Source organism: Periplaneta americana, chromosome 4 (assembly GCF_040183065.1).
Source record: "Periplaneta americana isolate PAMFEO1 chromosome 4, P.americana_PAMFEO1_priV1, whole genome shotgun sequence".
NCBI classification, from domain to species: Eukaryota; Metazoa; Arthropoda; class Insecta; order Blattodea; family Blattidae; genus Periplaneta; species Periplaneta americana.
The window spans coordinates 127,661,072-127,685,288 of record NC_091120.1 but is presented as its reverse complement, the minus strand read 5'-3'; the positions used below and the strand labels follow the sequence as shown (position 1 = coordinate 127,685,288).

Here is a 24,217-nt window from a genome sequence, read left to right as displayed (position 1 = left end):
CTGTAAAATACAGTGCAATGTAGAAATTAATATTCAATTTATTTAAACTATTAGTGGTCAGTGAATAGCAAGAAGGACATATTAATTGCTACTTTGCACTGTATTTTACAGAATTTTTACTTTAAACCTCATTACCCAATTTTTACTTACACCACGTTTGCTCTGAACGGCTCATATACAGAGTGGAATAGAAATAATCCTGCAGATTTTCAGAGTGAGTAGCTCATACATCACATATTCATTTTGTATAAGGTCTCGCCCACCTCACTGAATACTACACGGCTACTATGAAGTAGCCAATATGTATTATTACTATTTAATACGAGAAAAATTCGTACCGGCATTACGAGAGGGGTTTGGCCGGCGTGGATCGTGTCCTGGCATAGCTCAGTTGGAAAGAGCGCTCAGCGCACAGAGCTGAGAGGTCCTGGGTTCGATTCCTGGTGCCAGTACGAATTTTTCTCGTATTAAATAGTAATGAGTAGCTCATATTGTACGGAAAAAAGAAAATGTAATACTGTATTGGTGGAAAGCTCATAGATTTCTCAGAAAAAAATGTTTTTTTCTGCAAATGTTTAACACCCTACACCCTCCTATTCGGCAACTATTGCAAGTAGGATCGTGATTTTTGTCCATATTGCTAGGAAATCTAATAAAGAATCATTTAATCCCTCTGGCATACTGCTGTGGTGGCTGAGTGGCCAGACCTCCGACCTGTCACGCAGGCGGTCCAGGTTCGAGTCCTGGTCAGGGTATGAGATTTTTCACTGAAAAATCCATAGTGACAATTGTGGAGGACAAGGTCGCAGTTTGGGTTTTTCTCCGGGTTCTCTCATTTTTCCTCATATTAGGCATCTACATCAATCCATCATCATTTCTCCATTTCGTCATCATTCCATAGCATTCCTTGATCGCCAGCTGGCGACACATGGAGGGGGCTGGCCTAGGGATGAATAGGATTGTCTGCTTGAAACTTGGATATGCAGCAACCTTAGTGTAGTCAGCTGGTGTGAGTTGGGGAATATGCCTAGCTTGAGGGTTAGCACAAGAGATCGTAACAAGTCGCAATGTGGGCCATATTGCCCTCCTCTAGTAAATTCCATTCCATCCTTCTGGCATATTTCAATGGCATGGACGGTTTCAGTGTAAATTTAATTTAAAAGCCACTAATTTCAAGCAACTGAACAATGCAACCAGATTGCAACATTAAAGTCAGAGAGGAAGGTTCGCGCAGCAAGACAGATCTGATAGGTTTTCTGTTCATTTAAGTGTATCCTATCATCCCTTTTTATCTGCAGGATTATTTCACTTTCACTCTGTATAAGATATAAAAAGATTTTCCAAAATTTATAAATCTTCACACTTTATCTTACCTTGTGAGTATATTCTTTCCCTGATAAAATGTTATTTTAAAATCGAGATGCATTAAAACTAAACAAAACATTCATAATTGTAATGCAAGATATAAATCAGATCTTCATCTAGCCTATTACAAAACAGAAGTTCACTATTCATGTATTACAGTCTTTAATGCTCTGCAAAGTTACCCTGAAGCTTTGACGGACGAAGAGAAAAAATTGAGGACAGAATTAACAAAACTTACCTGTATTCATACCTTATACTCAACTACTGTTCATAGTGTAAATTGAATTAATCTACTTACTGTGTATTAAATATTTTTGTATATTTCTTCCCTTGTTTTCCATCTCAAAGCTATAATTCTGATGTAAGATCTATGGAATACAATAAATGAAATGAAATGAAACGAGATTCTGGCACAATGGGCCATCCATTCTTTTAGAGCTCGTGCAAAGTAGAACAATCCAACTAACCAGTCTAAACTACCATTCAGCAGCTAAATCACGAGACACATCTTCAAGTAGTTGCTCACAATGAGGATATTAACTAATATGCAAGTAACTGCAATGAAGAAACTCAAAGTGCACATGCATCAAGTGAAGAATGAGAAAAATGAAGAAATGTTATTGTGCTGTATCTACGAATATATTGCATGCACGTATGTGTTTATGTAATAATAATAATAATAATAATAATAATAATAATAATAATAATAATAATAATAATAATAATAATCATAATCATCATCATCATCATCATCATCATCATCATCATTATCCTTCTATGTATTGGACCTAGTGGCCCATTGCAGTCTCTTGCCAATGTTTTAATGGTCTGCCCAAGGGGATGATGATGATAATAATAATAATAATAATAATAATAATAATAATAATAATATTATTATTATTATTTTATCAACAACAGACTAGTTTATTCTATTTTTTTTAAAGAAAAGCTGCATACCTGATGAATTCTATGAAGACATACAGCAACAACATGTGAACACCAGTAAGCAGTCGAAGAACAGGTGCAATTACAGGATGTGATACGTCGTCGATCAAACGTCACTGCCACATTGTACTGTCCACGAACCTGTCCCACAGTCGGAGGTGGCCATACACTTGCACTGAGGTGGAAGCCTGCACAACAAACATCCATTAAGCTGAATGAAAAGAGAATAACTACTGTACATGTTATATAAAATCATAGACACAAATAATGCAATAAGTGTGAAAATATTCCACAATGCTTACTTAAAAGAGAAGTTCATTCATAGTGTTCTACCCAAGGGTATGTCTTTCACTGCAAATCGAGCATTCACCAATTTTTCTCATTTTCCGCCTTCCTCTTAGGCTCCGCAAACTATCCACATATCTTAATGTTGTCTATCATCTGATATGTTCTTCTGACCCAACTTCCATTCACCATTCCTTCTAGTGCATCATTCAGTAGACAGTTTCTTCTAAGCCAGTGGCCCAGACAATTTCTTTTTCTCTTCTTGATTAGTTTCATTCTTCATTCACACTTTCTAGCACAGCTTCGTTTCTTTTTCTATTTGTTCATTTCATACGTTCCATTCTTCTCCATATATTATTCCATTTCAAATGTTCCTAATCGTTTCTCTTCACTTCGTCGTAATGTCCATGTTTTTGTCCCCTACAATGCCACACTCCATACAAAGCACTTCACTAGTCACTTCCTTAATTTTTTCCCCCCCATAGATACACAGAAGATGCTCCTTTCTCTATTAAAATCTTCCTTTACCATTGCTATCCTCCCTTTAACTTCCTGACAGCAACTCATGTCACTACTTATAGTACACTCCCAGTACTTGAAGCTGTCTACTTGTTCCACTACCTCGTTCCGAATTCAAGTTTATCTCCTTCAGTTTTCTTTCGATAACCTTGGTCTTCATGTTGTTTCACTTTTTATAATGAATTAACAACTCTTAAATACCCATTCCCATATGATCAATGTTTTCCTGTTCATAACATTCGACTTTCATGCTCTACCTAAAGACGATGGTTGCCAATTGCAGGAGACTTGTTCCACGTGTAATATTGAAGTAAGTGGACACTGACTTTCTCCTATATCAATGAAGCCGTGTATAGGATAATTTCAAATAAAAGAAAACAAATTTGCATTACATCAAATTTACAACTTAGAAACAGTAATTAATAAGAATGGTATGTAAAAAAATAATTACAGTAGAATCCCTCTTAACCGGCACCAAAGGGACCAGGCTAGTTCTGGATACGAGATTTTGCCGGATAATTGAATAAATACTGATATATAAAAAAAAGTTCGTATTTCATGGTACTAAATGTTGAAACTGCATCCATGTGAAGCTTATTTTTCTATCGCTTGCTTATAACTGAATAAATATAAAAACTATGTGAATTTTCCTTATTAAATCACATCACACAACACATATAATACACTAACTATAGGTTAGAATATTCACTGAAAATTAAAGTTCATGCGAACTCCCTAATGTGGCAACACTGATGGCTCGAGCATAACTAAATAAACATAAAAACTGTGTGGATTTTCCTTATTAAAACACATCACACAACACAAATAATAGGCCTACACTAATGTTAGGTTCGAATATTCACTGAAAACGAAAGTTCGTGCCAACTTCCTAATGTGGCAAAACTAACGACTCAAACTGTGGCAATGGGCAGACTTAAACAATCTTTTTTTTTTTTTTTTGGCTGGCCAAAAGTGCCGTTGTTTTGGTACTGCCGGTTCTTTGGGTGCTGGTTACGAGGAATTTACTGTATTATTATTACAAGGAAGAACAAATCACATTACGTAATAAATATTACATCTCAGATGTACTCGTCTACATATAAACATTTTCAATACAAATAGCCTCCACATAATCTACACATAATAGTTTAAAGAAAAAAATTCAGGCATGGGAGGCATGGATGAAGACACTTCTGATGTTGTAAGGCAACAGTGACAGGCGAAGAAGAAATCAACATTATACATTATTTTAATTAATATGTAACTAATTAAATACGGGGTATCTCAGTGTAGTGTGGGCTGCGTGTGAGGTTTCTTGATACCGGTTGCTTCCTAGCATGTAGGGTGTGTTCTCAGCCAGACTGAGTCATTAACCATTGTAAGAAGGCGTGTGTGTATTTAGGACACAGTACTTGTTTAGTGTGTAATATAGCTGACTTTGGGTTTTCTTAACATCGTGTGTTCGTGTGTAATTTTTATGTAGCCAATATAAAACTTCGCTTGTCAAGTTCGAAGACTATTTGCAGAAAGATGTCCTGGTGTGAAGGTTCCAGTTCGTGAAACAATCTGTAAATTAGTAGGTACCTACATAAATATCAGGAGACTGGAAACATTACAGATAAGAGACACAGAAAGGAAAGAAAGATTTTAATGAGAAACGTTGGATGGCACTGGCTACTGCTTGGAAAATTCCCCTAAAAATTCATTGTCTTGTCCAACAAGCAGGAATTTCTCGTTCTCCTTTGCATAGAACTACAAAGTCGCTGAAAATTAAGCCATACAAAATCATTGTGTATCACAAGCATGGTTGGCAAAATGTTTTACTCATTACCCAGTATGTTTTTTATGTACATTCCATGTAAAAAACTTTTATTACATTTTAAACTTAAATTTTCTTACATATTTAAGCACAAAATCATTATTTCCTAAAGATTGTTTATACAGTCACTGTTAATAAACAGATTAAAAAATTATACCTCTTTTTTCAACTTCTCTTTTTACTGATTAACTTTACAGCTTCTTTACTGTGTTAACGTTTTAGGAAATTACCTGGCTGACTAGTTCCTAAGTGTTATCCTTTATTGTCCAAAGCCTGTTTTTAATTCGAGAAAATCTACTTCTTGCACTAATATCTACTTACCTAATAACAAGAAAGGGCTCTTCCTGTGTGAATAGTGAAGGTTAGTATTAAAATATAGAATATAATGTGCACACACGCTAATTGCGAAACTTACATAATTATGATGAGAATGTGATAGTTTGTAATGTTCTAATAAAGGTTAAGAGCACATAAAAATCCGAAGGGAAAGTTTGTTCTTCAAGCCTTTTTGCTGTCTTTCATATATAATAAAAATAACCACCATGGCAAAAACCATGTTATCTTTTAATATTTTTATTTTTCTAATTTTTGACGTACTTCATGTTTTCTACATATTTTGAGAGTAATTTACGTGTCACGTAGAAAATAATTTTTACGAGTAATTGCATAACCCTGGTCATTAACTACAACCATGCGATCCTGGAAAAAAGCGTACATTTTATGAATGGGTTGTGAATAGCATACATGATGGAGAAATCGATCCATAACTTATTTTCTTCTCTGACAAGACTCAGTTTCATCCACACAGCTACATATTCACAAAATTATTGCTACTGGCCCTCTGAAAACCAGACATTATTCACGAAGTTGCTCCTACATGACGAAAAGATTGTTGTGTGGAGTGCCATGAGTGGGGAAAGAATTGTCTGACCATTTTTTGTCAAGAAGCAATTAATCCAATAGGTATGTAAATCTGATTTTACACTCTTTTTCAAGAGTTGACCGAGTACGAAATTATGTGTTCTTTCAACATGATTCTGCCACTGCTCATAGAGTGAATCAAGTGTTCTAGGACAAAGTCATTAGTTGTTCATCTGTGGCAACTTTTATGACCCAACCTGATCCTGTGTGACTTCTTTCTATCTTGGGAGTTCATTGATGGAGTGTGCAGGATAAACCCACACACCTCACAAGAAATCAAGTATAATATCCACCAGAAGACTACCTCTATTTCTAGACGGGAATTTGAGAAAATGATGAAGAAATGTAAGCACGTGCGAAAAATGTACAGAAAATGACGATGAACAGTTTCATCATCTTCTTGGCTAAATTGGATGCTTTTCGATAGTCGGATGTGAAATGAATCCATGTGCCTATAGTGACCCATTGTGCACCCTATACATGTGATGATTGTCCAAGTCTGACAGGTGGCCTGGGGATTGGTTATGAAATTTCTATGATAGATACTGGTGGTAAGTTGATGTCTATCCAATTTTATTTAATACAAGGTGGTCCAAAAGTCTCGATCAATTTTCATTAAATCGGCAATATTTTATTTTAGATTAATCAAGAAGTATGCTTACTATTGAAGAACGAATAACAATTGTTTCCATGCGATTGCGATCAAGTGCGTCAGGAGTGTGAACGAAAATTTTACAAATCAACACATACTAGAGCCAATATTCGGATGTTAGTGAACAAATTCAAAAGAACAGGAAGTTTTCTTGATGAAAAGCATTCCGGCAGACCACAGACCTCTGCAAATGATGTTCTACTTCTTCAGCATGCGACTGAATGCAGTCCAGGCACATGGACTCACAGCCTCAGTAATGAACTAGACATTCCCAGGACAACAGTCTCAAGAGTTCTGCGGTTTACACTCCACAAACCATCTACAAGTGCTACATCATTTAGAACAGGAAGATTATGCTGCTTGTCAGACTATGTGCCATGATCTACTTGAGGCTGTTGCTAATGAGAATCTAATGAACCATATCCTTTTAAGTGACGAGGCTACATTTCATACTTGTGGTCATGTGAGTAGGCATAACTGTGGAATATGGGCCGACGAGCAACTTAATGCTACTTATGAATGGCAAAGGGATACATCCAGAATTACTGTTCCATACATCATATTTCAAGAATCCACGGTCATTGGAGTCACGTACTTCAACATGCTTCAACAACCACAGCTTACTCAGGATGGTATTTTTACACTCTGTTGTCTTTCAGCAAGAAGGTGCTCCACCCCACTTCGCTATGATTTGTATGATTATTGGAATGAAACCTTTCCAGATCAATGAATCGGCAGAGCTGTGCCAAGACTGTGAATGCCACGTTCACCAGACGTCTTAACCCTCACTTAATTTTTTTGCTTGGGGTTTAATTAAGTCCCATGTGTACAAGACAATGATTCGTGATCTTCATCATTTACAGCAACGCATTTACGAAGCAGTAACAGCTGTTACACCATGCAAGCTTTGTAATGCTTTTAGAGTGATAGTACAACGCTCGGAGCAGTGCTTCAAAATGGAAGGGGGCAGACTGAACTGTATTGAATATAGTACATAGACTTCTGACAAATAACATATGTAACAATCCTTTATGTTGGGCCATGCTTTCAACAAAATGGATCGAGACTTTTGGACCACCCAGTATTACAGATTTATAGATTCTACATGGTTTATACTTATGCTGAGAGGTGGGTCATCCTGGCTCTGCTCTGATAGAGCAACTCCTATCTCCAGACAAGTACCTTATAAACCCCAGGACCTGGAACCCCACCATCAAAAACCCATACTACCCACAACACTTCACCCCAGCCTATTTTCAACTAAGGTAAACAGGGGTAAGCGGAATCCATAAATTTAATAGTTCAACTTTGACATTTAAAAACTTGCTGAATTGAAATTAAAATTTGTCTAAAATTTGAACAGGTGACCATCAATACCGTACATAACTATAGTGAAAAGGAAGAAAAATTACATTATTAAGTTGAGATACACAAACGCAAAACATATTTGTTGGCTCATAGATTGCACTTGCCCCCAGTGCTGGGGCTAGTGTAACCTAGTACCTTTCTGCAGCAGCAAAGGTCAGAATATGTCTTGAGGCAAGTAGATATGAAAAAAACATTACATTCTGTACAGAATGAGAAATTTATATTTTGAGCATTTAATACACTGCAAACATTTAAATGACAAAATGACACACAAACTAAATAAAAGCATTCTTTGGGTTCCTAACAACTTTTGCTTAAGACAAATTGAAAGAATCAAAAGACATAATACAATCAGAATCTTATATTTTGGGCACGAAAATGTTTCCACTCAAGAATATATGTGAAGTAGCTTCTAGTAGCACGAACATTCAGTAGTTGGCGCCACATTACAAACTCGCATCATTGGATTTAATGGCATGGGTTACACTTATCCCAGTTCTTATTGCAGATAATGCACGAAATGTGGGAAAGATGTAAAGTGTTGATGGAATGACAGAGGGAAACTCTATGCAACATCTGTTTTGTCAAGCAAAAATTCCATCACAATCTCACTGGGAATCGAATCAGGTCTGCATAGATGTAAAACCTGTGTGCTAGAAATGCGCTTCAGATGTGGCCCATTAAATTGGGTGAGTACATAATGTATAATGTGTCAACTCAGTATATCACGTGGCCAATAGGTATACTGTTGCTACACATATGAAAGTTGGTGAGCATAATTATAGACTATGTTAGACTGAAATATTCTTTATAAGGCTTGTTGATACTCGAGAACTACAGTATGAAGGAGGAAAGCAGGACAAAAATACTGGCTGGGAACAGATGCTATCTAGATCTGCAAAAACTTGCGTAAGTAAAGAGTCTTGAATGAAAATTTAAATGTAAAAGTATATCTTACGATCGTTGGAATAGTTTCAATTTACGATATGGATTCTGATAACAGATGACTAGTCAATAGGATATGGGAAGTGAAAATTCTGCGCCAGATTTTTGAGTTGCTAGAGCAGGAGTTATTTGAAGGATGAAAACTAATGATGAACTCAGTGTTCTACAAAAAGTCATACATTTACAATGAAATTAAAAGCAGCAAACTTAGGTAACATGAACAATGTCATGAAGTTCTACAAGAAAAGTGTGCAAAGCAGATCTTTAACTGAACTCCAGAAGGATGTAGGCACAAAGGCAGGTCCAGAAAAGATGGACTGAAAACTGTAGAACAAGACCTGAGACAGATGGCAATAAGAAGATGAAAGACCATGACCATTAATAGAGAAGAATGAGCTGTAATTGTTCTGGAGACCAAGATTCTTTAAAAACGTTATAGTCAAAGAAAAGTAGTATTAACAGTAGTAGTAGCTGGGTTTCCACTACAACAGTTTCTAATGACTTGTCTTCTGGTGTCTCAAGGTCCATAATTTTTGTCTGTTCATCCACTATTATCCTTCCAAATTTCTGGAGTTCATGTCTGGTATTATTTCTACAAACCACATTTTTCTTGAATGATTCATTTTCTTCTTCTTATTTTTTTATACCACATGCATTACTTACTTTCGCAGTTTCTCTTCCAGAATATATAACCCTCATAACATAAACCTTTCCATTCTATATTATGTATAATAAATAGTCTCTAATTTATTTCTTTCTAAATTTCAATAACCAAAATTTTAATTTCTTCCCTGACTGGTATCTGACATATTGCCAATTCCATATGTCAAAATAATTTGAATTATGTCTTTAAACACGTATAATTTTCTTTTACGGTTATTTTGTATTACCAAAAACGATCTAGGGCATTCAATAGTAAATAAAAAAATGCTTGCCTATCTGGAGCGGATCTTTGACCGCCCGATTCTTGAACAGATGCTCTCCCCGCTGAAATTCATCTGCACTGCCATTTGCCAGACAAGAGTATAGACGAATGTCTTCCTCATTGTCTGGAAAACTCCAAAATGCGATTCTAAGCTGCAGCTGCTCAGGCACCGGAGGGTACACATGCTCCACCAGTTCGAATGGTATATGTGCTGCAACACACCGTGCCGTCAGTTCACCCAGTGACGGCACCTGGATCCCACCTTCTGTAACAATACAATAAAACACAAATTATGAGACAGTAGATTTTAAGATTTATATCTTCTTTAACAGTCCCATCTTAATGCAGGTTGGTTACATGTGCTGAGGATATTAAAATAAACATATTCCCTTCAGTGGAATAATCAGCAAATATAAACATCTGTAATATTCAAGTGGATGACTACAATCCAATAGTGGAGCACAGACTTCTGAAGTGTTCAAGGTCGTACGTAGTTTCGGTCGCTTACCCATCCTCCTCACGAACTTTGCAAGTTACACTGCAAAAAATAATCTCGTCAGTCTCCTTGTGCTCATCTCGTCAATTCGTTCTTGATCATCTCAGTTCCTTTTAGGCCTATAGGTCGTTTATAATTTACTAGTGAGCGTCTCGTCAATTGTGAAAGAAGGCTTATTAAATAGTGTTGTAGTAATACGAGATAATCACGAGAAAGTAATTGATAAGACGATCGGGAGTGATTAAATGATTGGGGCGAAATTGACAAGAGATGATAAAAAAAATTTAACGCAATGGGAAGGAAAATAAAATCCAGAACTATTAAGGTAAAACGATCGAAGAGACGGCATGAAATAACAGATTGCTGAGAATATTTTAATAGGGAAACAGATGAAAGGACAATCAGAACTGAATTAATTTGATCAGAAAAAAATTAATGAAGAAACAACTATAGGTGAAATGAAGGGAAGAACGAAAAAAAAAATTGACGAGATTAATAATAGGCCTAAAAACTGATTGAAGAGACGATCAAGATGAAAATTAGATAATGGACGAGACTATGAAACGAAAAATGAAACATGAGACGGCTAGGAGAACGAAAAGGTGGGTATGGATCATTTTGTAGGGACTCAATCGCGTCAATACAAACATTTCTTAAAATGTTTAAACTAACACCAAAAGCTGTTGCCGTAACTCTTTTGAGTTTTATGGTACATGGAAGAAATAGCGGCTGACTCACTGCTAGAAAGATATTAAAAATATTTTTAAACATAAAAAATAACCTCTTTTGTCTGATTACTCATATTTAGACTATGAAGTATATATTATTCGAAGCATAATAGTATTTATTAAACACAAATTGTACAACTTTCAGACTCCTTTTTATTTGTTCTGGACACCTGGCTTGGGAACTCGCAGAGTGACAGTGATTATGGAACATTGGTAGAATGACAATGAGGGGAAATGGGAGAACTCCGATAAAAAAAAACCCTCGCGCCCACTTTGTTCACTATCCAGATGGGAATCGAATCCGGGTCGCCACGGTGCAAGGCAGAGAGACTAATCACTCGGCCATGGATTATTGAATGCTTGAAAAAGTGTCTTCATATATAAAACAGAATATCACAGCATAAATTTAGATAACACTCAGCTATACATTAACACAGAAGAGCACAGCGCAAGCTTAGACAAGATACTGAATTTCGGCTTTGTCTTTGCAGTGTAGGAAGTTCAGATTTTTACAGTAGAACCGGTCCCCAGGCCATTAAGGTGGCAGGAGGGTGAGTAAGTTTTGCAGTAAGAATAAGGGAAAGTGTGTGACCGTGGCAACCATAAATGCTTGTGGACGACTATAAATGTATGTTGGGTTATAAATCAAAATCATACAAATAAAAAAGGTTGTTATAAGACATTTCATATTTTCCATTTATTGAGGCCTTAAGTGCAAAGGTTTCAAGGATTTTACACCAACATTGAGTCAGGAGAGTACCTAGCTTTAATAGAACATCTTTCGGACAGAATACAAAATTTTGAAAAACAATGTAATTTCAGGATAGTCGTATTTGAATACTCTGCTTAAAACATGGTGAGATAATAGTTTTGTTTCTTTCCTTCCACCAATCCAGAGGTTATATAAGCAATATAATTATAAAAAAAATAATCTGTTGACATTATTTACGTCTAACACAGTGGGCCCTTTAAAGAAAGAATTGCCAATTTGATTTTAGTAACTTTAGTTCCTACTTTTTGTGCCGCACCACTAATTACTGCTTATTGTTTTTTTCGGTGATTTTGGCAATGATTTCGCAGTTCTGTTCACAGCTATTTCATAGCACTGTCTATTATGATAACAAATTTAAGTACGCTTCACGTAAGTTAAAATTTGTTTGTGTGTATATCACTGTGCTAAAACATTGTTATTTGCTTTGTTACTTTAGGAACAATGCAAATGAAGGATCCATGGAAAGAACACGCTAAGTAACTTTTTGTTGATTTTTGTTTTTTAGTCCCATCTGCTAGCTCATAAAGTGAACTATCTTTCTAGTAAATCAGAATGACAAAAAGCCTGCATTGTAACACGGTATCTTAAACTAAATTAGATGTAAATTCATAACGTCTTATGGGTGTATCAAAGTTAATAAATATCCCTTTGAAAAATTTAATAAAAGTGACTTAACATGTTCTTTCCATGAACCATTCAAATACATCAACTTTCAATTTTGAGGAACAATTCTAGAGATCATTCTGCTTCTTTCCATGCACATAACTCTTTTCTGTAAAAAGTGCACATAGCCAGTTTTGCAGGCACAGTGACACATTGCATTTTTTTCTGTATCATGATCATAACCAAAAGTAGCTATTTTTTTGCATGCTCGTTGCAACCTCTTTCATACTTCATCTGTAACTTCTTTTTGCTGCTCATGAACTTTTTTATCAGTTCTTTTAATCTTTCATTCTCTTTCTTTTCAGATTCTGGGTCTTCCATTTTCTTCGTTAGTCTCATTTTCTTAATTCTTTCAGCACCTTATTTTCAGTCAATTCATTAACTATTTTAAACTATAACAATACTAAATACTAAAATAACTAAAATACTATTTTAAAATTGTAGAAATAAAGTTAAACATCCATATAATGATAAATCTAGAAAATTGGATAATTTTATCATGATCCCAGCATATTTTACAATCTCTTTTTGTTAAATGCTTCTTGTTATAGTCATAAAGTAATTTTGTTACAAGGATGTGTATTTCTCAGTTCCTTCATTTATGGGATTACATGTCCTCAGTGGAGATAGAAAGAAATTTCTATAGGATAATAAAATTACAACTCCATTTTGCCACTGTGCTCTCGAGTTCAAATTTTAAGCAAGCAATGGCTAAAGTGTTTTCAATGTGGTAGTAGGAGAAGAAAAGTTTGATCCTTTTGGTGTAGCTGATTCTTGAAATGCAAATGAAGTGAATAAACTATACGAAAAATACAATAATTCTGTCACGATCATTAGTGTTGATAAATTGGGTTATTTTCCAAGTGTTGCCAGAAAAAAATATGGTTTGTAAGGTAAAAATACAAGAGAAGGAAGCTATCAGAGCTGCACCTCACAGTTCTAGTCTGCAAAAATTCTGCACAGACAAAAACGTTGAGTCTATTCATTATTGGTCATTTTATCAAAACTTAGATGGTTAAACATGTTTGGGTATGATTATATTAAATTCATTTTACATATTGTTAATTGTTTGCAGATTTAAAAGTTCCAGTATCTTTTATGTTGTTTCGTTCATTACAAGAGAAACAAATGTACACAATTATTACTAAACCAATCAAATCTTTTAATTATTGCTTTTATATGTGAAAAAATCATTTTAAGTTTACTGAATTAATTTGAGCTTTTCTGCTTCTTTGAATTGCCGTATTTTGTATTATGCATGAAATTTTCATGTTATCACAACACCTCAATTAGGTATGTTATTTTATCAGCTTGTAAATAAGAAACAGTTTAACTAGAGGCAAATGCGAGAAACTTTCAAGACAGAGAAAGATAAATATATGAGCAGCATCTCAACACATATGAGTACTGGTACATACTATGTCAATACACTATTCTATTAAAGCATAGTATGAGGAAAAAAATACCATAGTCTTACACCAATGAAGCTGTTATATTACTATAATTCAATATATTTTTATTATTAAAATTCAGCAAATTCACTTGGACAGATGTAATTCCAAAGGTTTACAAAATAAATGTTCTACTTTTCTAAATACACATACATATATTCATGTGGAAAAGAATCACTTGTGAGTCACTGGTGTAGCTCAGTCGACTAAGGCACTTGCCTGTCGATCCGGAGTTGCACTCGGGTGCGGGTTCGATCCCCGCTTGTGTTGATTACCTGGTTGGATTTTTTCCGAGGTTCTCCCCAACCATTAGGAGAATTTCAGGTACTCTATGGTGAATCCTCGGCCTCATCTCGTCAAATATCATCTCGCTATAACCAGTCCCATTGATGCTAAATAGCCTAGTAGTTCATATAGTGTCGTTAAAGAACCAAGTAAAAAAAAAAAAAAAAGAATCTCTCTTTTGATACTTTTTGTGTTTTGACATACAATAACTACCCTATTATTCAGGGGCGAATGCTAGTCACGAAAGTTAGGCTTGCTCTTTTATTCATAGAGAAATATCGGAGGATACAATAATTCATAATTAATAAAAATAATCAGACCCACATAAATAATTTATTTTATAATTATGAAATCATTATGAGTAATGGATCATATTCGCTTATGAGATGTAGAAGTTGGGTATGATATAACAAACATGGTCAACAAAACAGTTTATTTATTTTTTTTCGACCCTGCCAACCAATGCATATTGTTGTATTGAGCTTCACTGAACGAGCGCACATATTCGCTATAATGTTTGTCTTCTCGTGAATGGTCCTTCGGAAAAATGTATTTAATAATAAGGTTTCAATAACACACAATTCCGAACTCATTGCAATACTTCAAATTAATGTTTAAGAATTAATAATACATGCAGCAGCTAACACATGCATTCCGCTCATACAATTACATTGCACCCGCAAATCATAGCATATTCCCGCTGTCAATACTGGTCTGTGTAACGTTAAATAGTCGATGGTGTAGCTCTCGGACCAGAGCTTCAAACAACACATAACAGAAGCATTTGCGCCTAGGACGGACTAAGAAGGAAGGCACTTGCGCGCGCATCATATTCTCGCTGTTTCTACGTCTTTCCTGTAGCTCCGAGAAACGAGCAAGCGTTGCGATCTTGCGGTGTGCAACCTGCGGATGGTATTACGCCTATACAATATTCCAAAAATCAAAATAAATTTTAATGTACGTAATCCCATTTTGAGAAATACACATTCTACGAAAATATTGGGCTTGCGCAGCAAGCATAGCATGCCCTGAGAAATCGCCCCTGCTATTATTAATCATGCACAGTTACTGGTTGAAAATGTATATGAATTTATTGTTATGCTATTGTACAGAGCGATCAGATGAGATGTGGACAGGAGGAACAGGATTTCACTGTGCACTGCTGATGCACTTGCAGAGGGATATGGTGGAGTGGCAGAGACGATGATGCAAGCATACTCGTGTTCGCCCTGGCTCATGTCATCTAATGTTTCTTCTGTTAGAACCCTACGCTGTCTGTTTTTTTTTTTTCTTAGATTGAACACTTCCCATTGCCTGAAATTTATTATAAAGATTATGGATTGTCGTACATGATGGGATTCTTACACCAGGGAATCTCGTTTCAAATCGCCTTCATACTTGGCAAGCAGACTGGGTTAACACATATGAATAATAAATATATGTATACACGTTGTTCAGTACTAAACATTTGAATAGCCATTATACAGTTAACACTTATTCACACTTTCATTTTAAATGCACAAGAAAAACCATGTAATACTCTGTACTATGTACCATGTCACTCGCCAGTCACTGCAAGACTGATTCACTACTGCCATTAAATGCCAATTGTCTGTATGCTAGAACATATTTCCTGTTTTTAACAGGATTGTCCCTTTTTTCAGCCTCTTATCCCGTCTCGAGAAAAGTATGCTCGGGATGCCAAATGCCCCTGTTTTTAAAATGGCGCCCTGTTTCCCTAAATTAGTGTTAAAATATTTATTTTATTTTACTTTATTTAATAATCACGTAAAACATTTATTAATTCTATATTGTTTCCATCAGATGTTACCATAATGAATTCAATTCAATGATAGATGAAGATGACCTATTTAATCAAGTGAATCATGTGAAGAAAACATAATATGGAGCAAAAATTGAACATTGAAAGAAGTGTGATGTTAAAATTGCAGAGAGGTGGACTGAAACATTACAAATTATGAAAAGATAAATATATTAGTTTTACAAACATAATTCAGATTGTAACTTTTGTGTTAGAAACACCTGGCACCAATGCATCATCAGGAAGAGTGTTTTCATTGATGAATTCAATTTGGTCTGATGAAAGGAATCAGTTTTCAATTAAAACCATAAAGGCCATGTTAATCACAAAATGTAATTTCAAAAATGTGTCTTGCATGGACTTCCATAGTTTCCTGAAGGAAAGACCAGCACTTATAGAGCAAATTAACTCATCAAAGAAATATGATGCAGATGGTACAGTTGATCTTCATGGAGAATGTTAAAATACATAGTTAAAAGGTAATACAAGGCAAAAAATTTTGTTATGAAATAAATTCAGAATATAATGACATGGATATGATGTAAGATCCAATTAATCTGAAGTATTTTTAAATAGATAAGTTAAGCTTATTAATCCAGACTAGTTTCAATATAAAAAAATTGTCAACAATGACTTAAGCCAAGTACCCATGCTACTTTATTATGTGCTTGCATACTTATTATAGCCTCGTTAATGTAAACGATGTAGCATTTCCTACTTTAAAATAAATAAAACTGGACTTCATTGCTCACTGACATTATATAACCATAAGTAATAACGAATGTTTAGATAAAATGTTGATACATGTCAACTTTAATAAGTGTTCCGTTTTTTTTATTTTGGAAATCTGGTCAACCTACTGTATGCTGTAGGTGGGAACCATAACCTCTCGCCAGCCTTTGGGCTGATTTGACCTGTCATGGGGTTTACTTTACTTTTTTAATTTTAAATAATAAAAAAAATCATTACTATACAAAGAGTATCCCACTCCTCCTCTACAGAAAACAATTAGAGTTAATATTGTAATCATATTTTAAATAGGAATTTATGAAGGAAATTAATGTCTGTCTGAGATAATGTTTTGTCAGAATTTAAAAATGCAGCTTGTTAGGGTGAGTTTTATTATGATGAGTACAGTACCTTGTAGTTATAATGGCTTTAAAGTTACTGCCTTGTACTGCACATAGTTACTTGTACAGGAAGTCAAAGTATGTGTTTCTATTAAGACTACCAGTACTCTAGTCCATTGTTCATAATAAATTAAGGTTAACAGTTTTACGTGTAGTTATCAACGAAGCTAATCCTACATTCTCTTTGTTCTTGCAAGAACATGCAAACTAGTATAAATCATTACTTCAACTATATTTTTTTTTTCCTCCACACATAAAATATGGTTGTGCCATAGCAGTTGCATTTACTGCAACGTTATTGTATGAGTTATTGTAGGAGTGTGTAAGCTTAGTTTATTCATAAATCTCATAATTTCTTTAATAACTTCATTTATTTATAGCATTAATGTCATCACATTGTGCCACCCATGATATGAATAGTCTATATTCTATAAAGAAATTACAAATGTCTTTATCATTATCCTGGACATCTTTAAAAAATCTTAAAGTTCCTCTCAATTGGTTGCGTCAAACTTCCATTTCAATAATTAAGGACTCTTTGAAGATTCTTCACCATCATTTATATTTCAACAAACCTAACAATAATTAATTGAATTATTATTAATATTTAATATAGGGAACTAATCCCTGAAGCTAGTCGTCAAATCACGCATTTGCTTAGTGATGTTCTGCTTAAATTTCTGGTAGCAAGTCGTCGTCAGTGGGCTCCAGAAATGTACTGTATGTAGTGTTGGAAGCTAGCACCTTCAACTCAGTTGTTTATAACGTAATTTTCAATCACTATCTTAATTTTAACTTTAACATAAAAAAAATTCACATTACCTTGAAAGCTAGTACTAAAATGTTAAAAATCCCAAACTATCTTAATTAAGCTACTACACACAACCATATAAAATTTGTTTGTGTGTCCACATGAAAATTTTGAACCTATATAAGGTTCTACCACAGTCTACTATATACAGTCACGAAGCTTGGGGTGATTTTTTGCATTTCTCACGATAGTTGCTAGCCGCTTGGAGTGCTGTGAGTACTAGGAACAGTAGACTGTGTCACTGCCATCGTGATCTAATTCAGGCCGTAAGGCATTCCATGTGACTCGCTTAACCCGATCACGAAGGGCGGCGTTTCAACCATATCAATTAATTGGAATGCATAAAGAGTAACATATATTTCTCTAAAATGTAGTGTAATTGCATTAATAAAATTTAAAACAATGATTAGGAGACACTTCAGACATAATTCCTTGCGAGTTAAGGTGTAATATTATTTTTGGTGTGAAAATTACGTTGTTCGTATGTGTAATATCTGCCTTTATTTTGATTGAATATTGCGAAATTCTTGTACATTCACTTATGCACGATTCAATAATTTTCAGTTGCACCACACGAATATTTAGATATATTGAAATTATAGATTATGTTTACTGTACCAATTGCCCATTTCTGTCTAATTTTAGTGGTCTCCAATGCCCTGCCACTACATATGTATGTTATGTCATATAGAAAGTATAGTTTATGTTTACTTTATTTAACTTATATTCCTATATTCGCAATTATACATTATAATTAAACATAATGTCATGTATGACACCCGTCACATTCTATTTGTCTGTATTTTAATACTACAATTGAGTACTGAATTATTATATTTATCTACTACCTAAGAGACAAAGTAACACAATCGTATGTACACTAATTTCATAGGAGTGATAGGGTAAATTTTCTGTCTTCAATTAAGGAAGGTAGATGTGCTAAATTAAAATCACAATCAATATAAATTCGTTTTTATTGAACCTCAAAATAGCTTCCATTCTAAACTTAAAATGTTGATGCGAACAGATTATGTTAATGCGTAAAATTCTCTTCACATTAAAATAACACAGTTTTGTAATTATTTCTGCAACATATTATGCAGCAAAACGGAACTTATGGACACATTACACTAAATAAAACTTAGCAATGATACGCAATAAAATTATAATATAATATTTCACTGAGCTACATACACTGAAATAGAAAACCCGAACATACATTACGGCCTGGTCTAGACCGAAAAGACATTGACTGTGCCGTATTTCGCTCTGTTGTGAAAAGTTGTGTAAACTGTGAAATGTTCCTTATCGGTTGTAATAACTGTAAATGGCTAAAATACAATAATTTGAATAATAATATGGGACAAAGAGACGTTTGTGGTACTATAAATATTGTAAGAAAAAGAGGTCAGATTTATCCTTCTTCCGAAAAAACCAGGAAGATGAGTTTATAAAATATAATATATAATTTATGAAAATAATATATAAACCTTATGTATTTCACATTTTAATAGCGGAAGGAAGGTGTTAATTTTTTCAAAAGAATACGATATCGAAAGTACAATACATATTATCGTCTGCTGGGGAAAGGGTCTGTGATGAGGCGATAGTAGCGATCCTGGTGGTGAGCAACTATCTATGGATGCATATTTCAACGGTCTATGTTTGCATATTTAGTAAGTATTGAGCTTCGTGACTGTATATACTAGACTGTGGTTCTACTTCATCAATTAAGTTCTTCTATGTCAATAATGCCACACACGACCTGATTGTGCTACGTATACAATACCTACAGGCAATCGCGGTCTGCCAATTAGAAACCAATGATGAAGGATAAAAAAAATTCAAATTATAGTTTATTTAACGACGCTCGTAATTGCAGAGGTTATATCAGCGTCGCCGTGTGTCGAAATTTTGTCCCGCAGGAGTTCTTTTACATGCCAGTAAATCTACTGACATGAGCCTGTCGCATTTAAACACACTTAAATGCCATCAACTTCAGTCGGGATCGAATCCGCAACGTCGAGCATAAAAGGCCAGCACTATACCAACTACGCTACCGACGACGACTGTAGGATAAAATGTTTCACAATTAATTACTATTTTCTACATACAGAATAATCCTTTCTTTGTACTACCAACCACCATAAATTAGCCTATAATTTGCACTGTTGTTATTTTGTATTTTTCTGCTCTCTGCAGTCTCCAGCATCCACTACCACACATATCAATACTTATATGTTCGATTATCTGGTGCATATCTCGTTTAATCTATTTTTATTTTCAATTTCGTTTATTACATTATTTCATCTTGTCTTCTTTATTTCACCCAGAAATTAGTTCTCATGGATATTTCAAACTCTTAACTTGTTAAATTATTATACCTTTCATTACAATTTATGTACATATTTTACTGCATTATAGTACATAAAAATTCTAGCTTTAATGTTGAAATTCTAGAGACATGGCATACATATGAAGTAACCAATAGTACTGTAGAAGCGAATGTTTTCCTAACTTTCGAGAGAATGCTGCTGATATTGACTATCTCCCACTTGTAAGCATTTTAAGAAATCTTAACAACAGTTTTCAATAATTCTATCCTAACCACTCATTTTGTGTGATACTGTATGGCACTTTAATTATTATTTACGGCAAGGAACTACTACTGATTATAAGAGTATATTCATGACTTCTTGTACAAGAAAAATAAAGTTATTTTTTCTATCTCCGTAATGTTTGTGTTATATTACTGTAATTGTACAAAATAGGTCCTACTTTGTGTTAATATCCTTAGACCAAATATTTTTGTCGGAAGAAGAATCGGATGACAGATATAACATATTGACAATCAGAGCTGCGATTATTTTAACCAAAACACTGAAAATAGGTTAGTTGTGTCTCTAGACTATAGCTGCAGTCTGACATATAGAGTAACGAGCGTACACTCACAATGAGAACACGATATCAAAGTAAGTCGTCCCGTGAAGGTTTGTTTTCCTTACTCAGGTACATGAAAATTTAATTTTTTAAGAGCACAAGCGCTGGTCAGAACGTAGTCTGTTGTTCAGAAATATGCCGAAAATAAGAAAACACAACATGCAATAAATATTGGTAAACGAATTTGGCTATGAGTACTTTTGTGTGAAAGAGTGTAATATATTTTGTAAAGTATGTAATATGGAAATAAGAGCGGAAAAAAAAAATAGTTCAATCACATTGTAATTCAAGAAGACATAGTGAACATGTTAAAATACAACAGGAAGAACTCCCGTCCATCTCACAGAGTACAAGTGCCCAACAAGATTTTTCACCCAACTGCGCCTCTTTTTCTTTCGATACAATCAGAATGTATATTGTAATTTATTGTCATAGACATCAGTGAACCATAAACTGGTATTTGTTATGCATAGAAGTACATTATATTTATGTATGTCAAACTGTAATTACTAGTTCTTGTTATTCTTAGAAGTGTATTCTATTTATGTATTTTATTTAATGACTTTTCAAAATTATATGAAGTTTACTATGTTAAATTCCAGTGGAAATATTGGTCAATAATGAAAAATTTAGTGCACATGTAAACTTTGTTTCGTTGACCTGCTAGAAGATTTTTCACCCGATTGTACCTGTATACACGCGAGCACTGCTTCCGAATGGGATCGTAAAGGTATTCTCTGTCTCTTTCTTTCCTCTAGAAACATTGAAAACATACCTATGTTCTATACCATGTAATATGTTACTCCATGTTATCTAAGAAAAAAAATCAAGAAAATAGTGTGAACTGATTTAAAGTAAAGTATTATTTTAAAATGAAGACCCATTATATGACGTTTTAGGCAACTGTGTTTAAAAGCAGACTATTAGGTATTTCAATGTGTTGAAACTACACACAGGTTCCAGTTTGGAATAGTCGGACATAATGGGCTCAACAAGTAGGTAGTCATTCAAGTACTATACTAACTGTCCCTGAAAATAGAACCTATTTGTTGTCTCGCAACGATGTAGATATTGAGTTCCAGCACCTGATGAAATGCCCAGAAGTCCGTTTCTGAAACGACCCAATAAAAAAAAAAAAAATAGAAACTCGAATCAACTGACTCTGAAGATAGTTTATATTAAATAAGGTCGTCCATCATTTTAAGATACATTGCTGTATAGAGAGAGACATAGGCTGCAGATAGAGAACAGCATGTCAAAAACCAATCTCTCTGCACCAGAGATTATCAAAATCGGTTATTGCAGCATCGCAATTTTTCCTCTTTATATTTCCTATAAAAAGTAAAGTAAAAAACGATAACAACGAAATGATACGAACACTACTTGTATTTGAGTGAGTGGGTACACATTGACCACGGAAGCCGTGGAATCAATTAATTACGATCAGCGGTCCCCTCCCGATATGCCAATAATCAGTCACTCCATGCGTTATGTGCCATTAAAAATAATCTCTAAATGTAATTTATAACAAAGAACTTTATTTTATGATTATTTCACCATCTCATGAGGCAACTTCTAAAGCATTCTCAACTCATGACTAAATTATGCGCAGAGCAGGTTAATGGTAGTGTCCTTTAGAGAAGACCACTCGTGGAATATTAAAGTTATTTTTTTATGATCCTACTAAAACCTCTTAACATTTTGTTCAATCATTTTGTTGGCATGCTACGCGAAAAAGGTATGGCTAACGACATATCGCATGAGATTACAGAAATTAACAATGAAATCGTAGAAGAAAGAATCAAAGGGAGAAGGGTAAGGAGGCGAAAAAGTGTAAATTAGTTGGGTGGTTAAACGAAATGGACTGAATAAAATACCCACTGTAAAACAAAACCAATGGCACAAAGAAAAACATGGAGATATGTGACTGCAGAATTGCAACTTGGAAAATGCTACAAGGAGAGAAGATGAAGATATAGCTCTTTTTGTGTGTGTGTGTGTGTGTGTGTGTGTGTGTGTGTATGTGTGTGTGTATGTGTGTGTGTGTGTGTTCACAACAGCTAAGGCACAGGTCCGATACTGCACAAAACAAAATCAAGGATTCGAATCCCACCCAGCGCACGAATCTCTAAAACACTAATAATATCAATATCTTTTGTTGGTTTATTTTGGAAATAGTATCATGTTGACTCCATGGAAATTCCACTGCATATTCATCCAGAGCAGGTCGAAGGAATTTCAAACATAAGAATTTAATTTATATCCCAAGAAAGAATAAAAGAATCATTCGCGATATTGGAGTTTACCAGGGAACAGTAATTAAATTATAAGTGATAATTGATACGTATCGGTATTGAAGGGACTCTAAGAATGCCTTTTGATATTTTTACAATTTCAATCTTATTTCTTTCATTTTTTAAAAAGTTTGCTAGATGCATTGAGAATAAGGTGTGTGGAAATTTTCAGCTCAATCGGACTGCTAGTTTCGTGTGGGAAAAAAGTCGATGTCCACTTTTTAACATTTTTGAGTTAAGGGGTTAGGTACAGCTTAAAGGAGTAAAATTTTGGAAATATTCAACTTTTTTTTTCCCTCTATTACTGTATCTTGTACAATAATGAAAATTAGCATGTGTAAAACACTGTCCTTCTGGTATACAATAAAAATATTTTTACGATTTAATAAAAATGACATTTTTTTTTTCAAAATTCACTATGCAGTGATGAAACGTTTCCCTCATAACTAAAAAAGTAACCAACACTCTGCGATGAAATTTGTTTTGTGTATTTACGCATGTCATATCTACAATATGATGCAAAATCACTTCTCTACCTTAGGAATGTAGTTGAAAGAGCATGATATTGTAAACATGAGTTTCAGCAATAAAATAAAAGAGAAGAACATGAAAAAGTTAACAAGTTTATGAGTTATGAGGGAAACGCTTCACCACTGCACAGTGAACTGTCACCGTTTTGAATTTTGAAAAAATAAATAAATAATTTTTTTTAATCGTATAAATATGTTTTTCATATAGCAGAAGGACAATGTTTTACACATACCAATTTTCATTATTGTACAAGATACAGTAATGGAGGAACAAATGTTGAATATTTCCAAACATTTTACTGTTGTAAACTGTACCCTAACCCCTTAAGTAGTATACTCTGCTGTTCTTCAGAGATACTACGAGCTTGTCGAGTTACCCACCACGCGCTAATAAGTAACGTAGTCCTTGTAATGCAGATTTGAAGATATGTACTGCGGGTAAAGAACAGTCGATGTCAACGCGTTAAAACGACATTTTCTCGGAACAACTTATTATGGACATCGACGTTTCTTTCCTCTAACCCTTCATTTTTAATTATGGCAATCAGTGA

At 34.5% G+C, this 24,217-nt stretch overlaps 1 protein-coding gene across 1 annotated transcript in view; it reads right to left on the bottom strand.

The window, feature by feature from the left end:
* Nucleotides 1-15,377, bottom strand: part of Dora (zinc finger SWIM domain-containing dorado) — a 260,924-nt gene extending 245,547 nt beyond the window's left edge. The window contains exons 1-3 of the mRNA XM_069825149.1: nucleotides 15,293-15,377; nucleotides 9,755-10,009; nucleotides 2,323-2,498 (exon numbers count right to left, since the gene is read on the bottom strand). Coding sequence (XP_069681250.1) covers nucleotides 2,323-2,498; nucleotides 9,755-10,009; nucleotides 15,293-15,377 — 516 coding nt within the window. The remainder of the gene's footprint in view (nucleotides 1-2,322; nucleotides 2,499-9,754; nucleotides 10,010-15,292) is intronic.
* Between the last annotated feature and the right edge of the window lie 8,840 nt (nucleotides 15,378-24,217).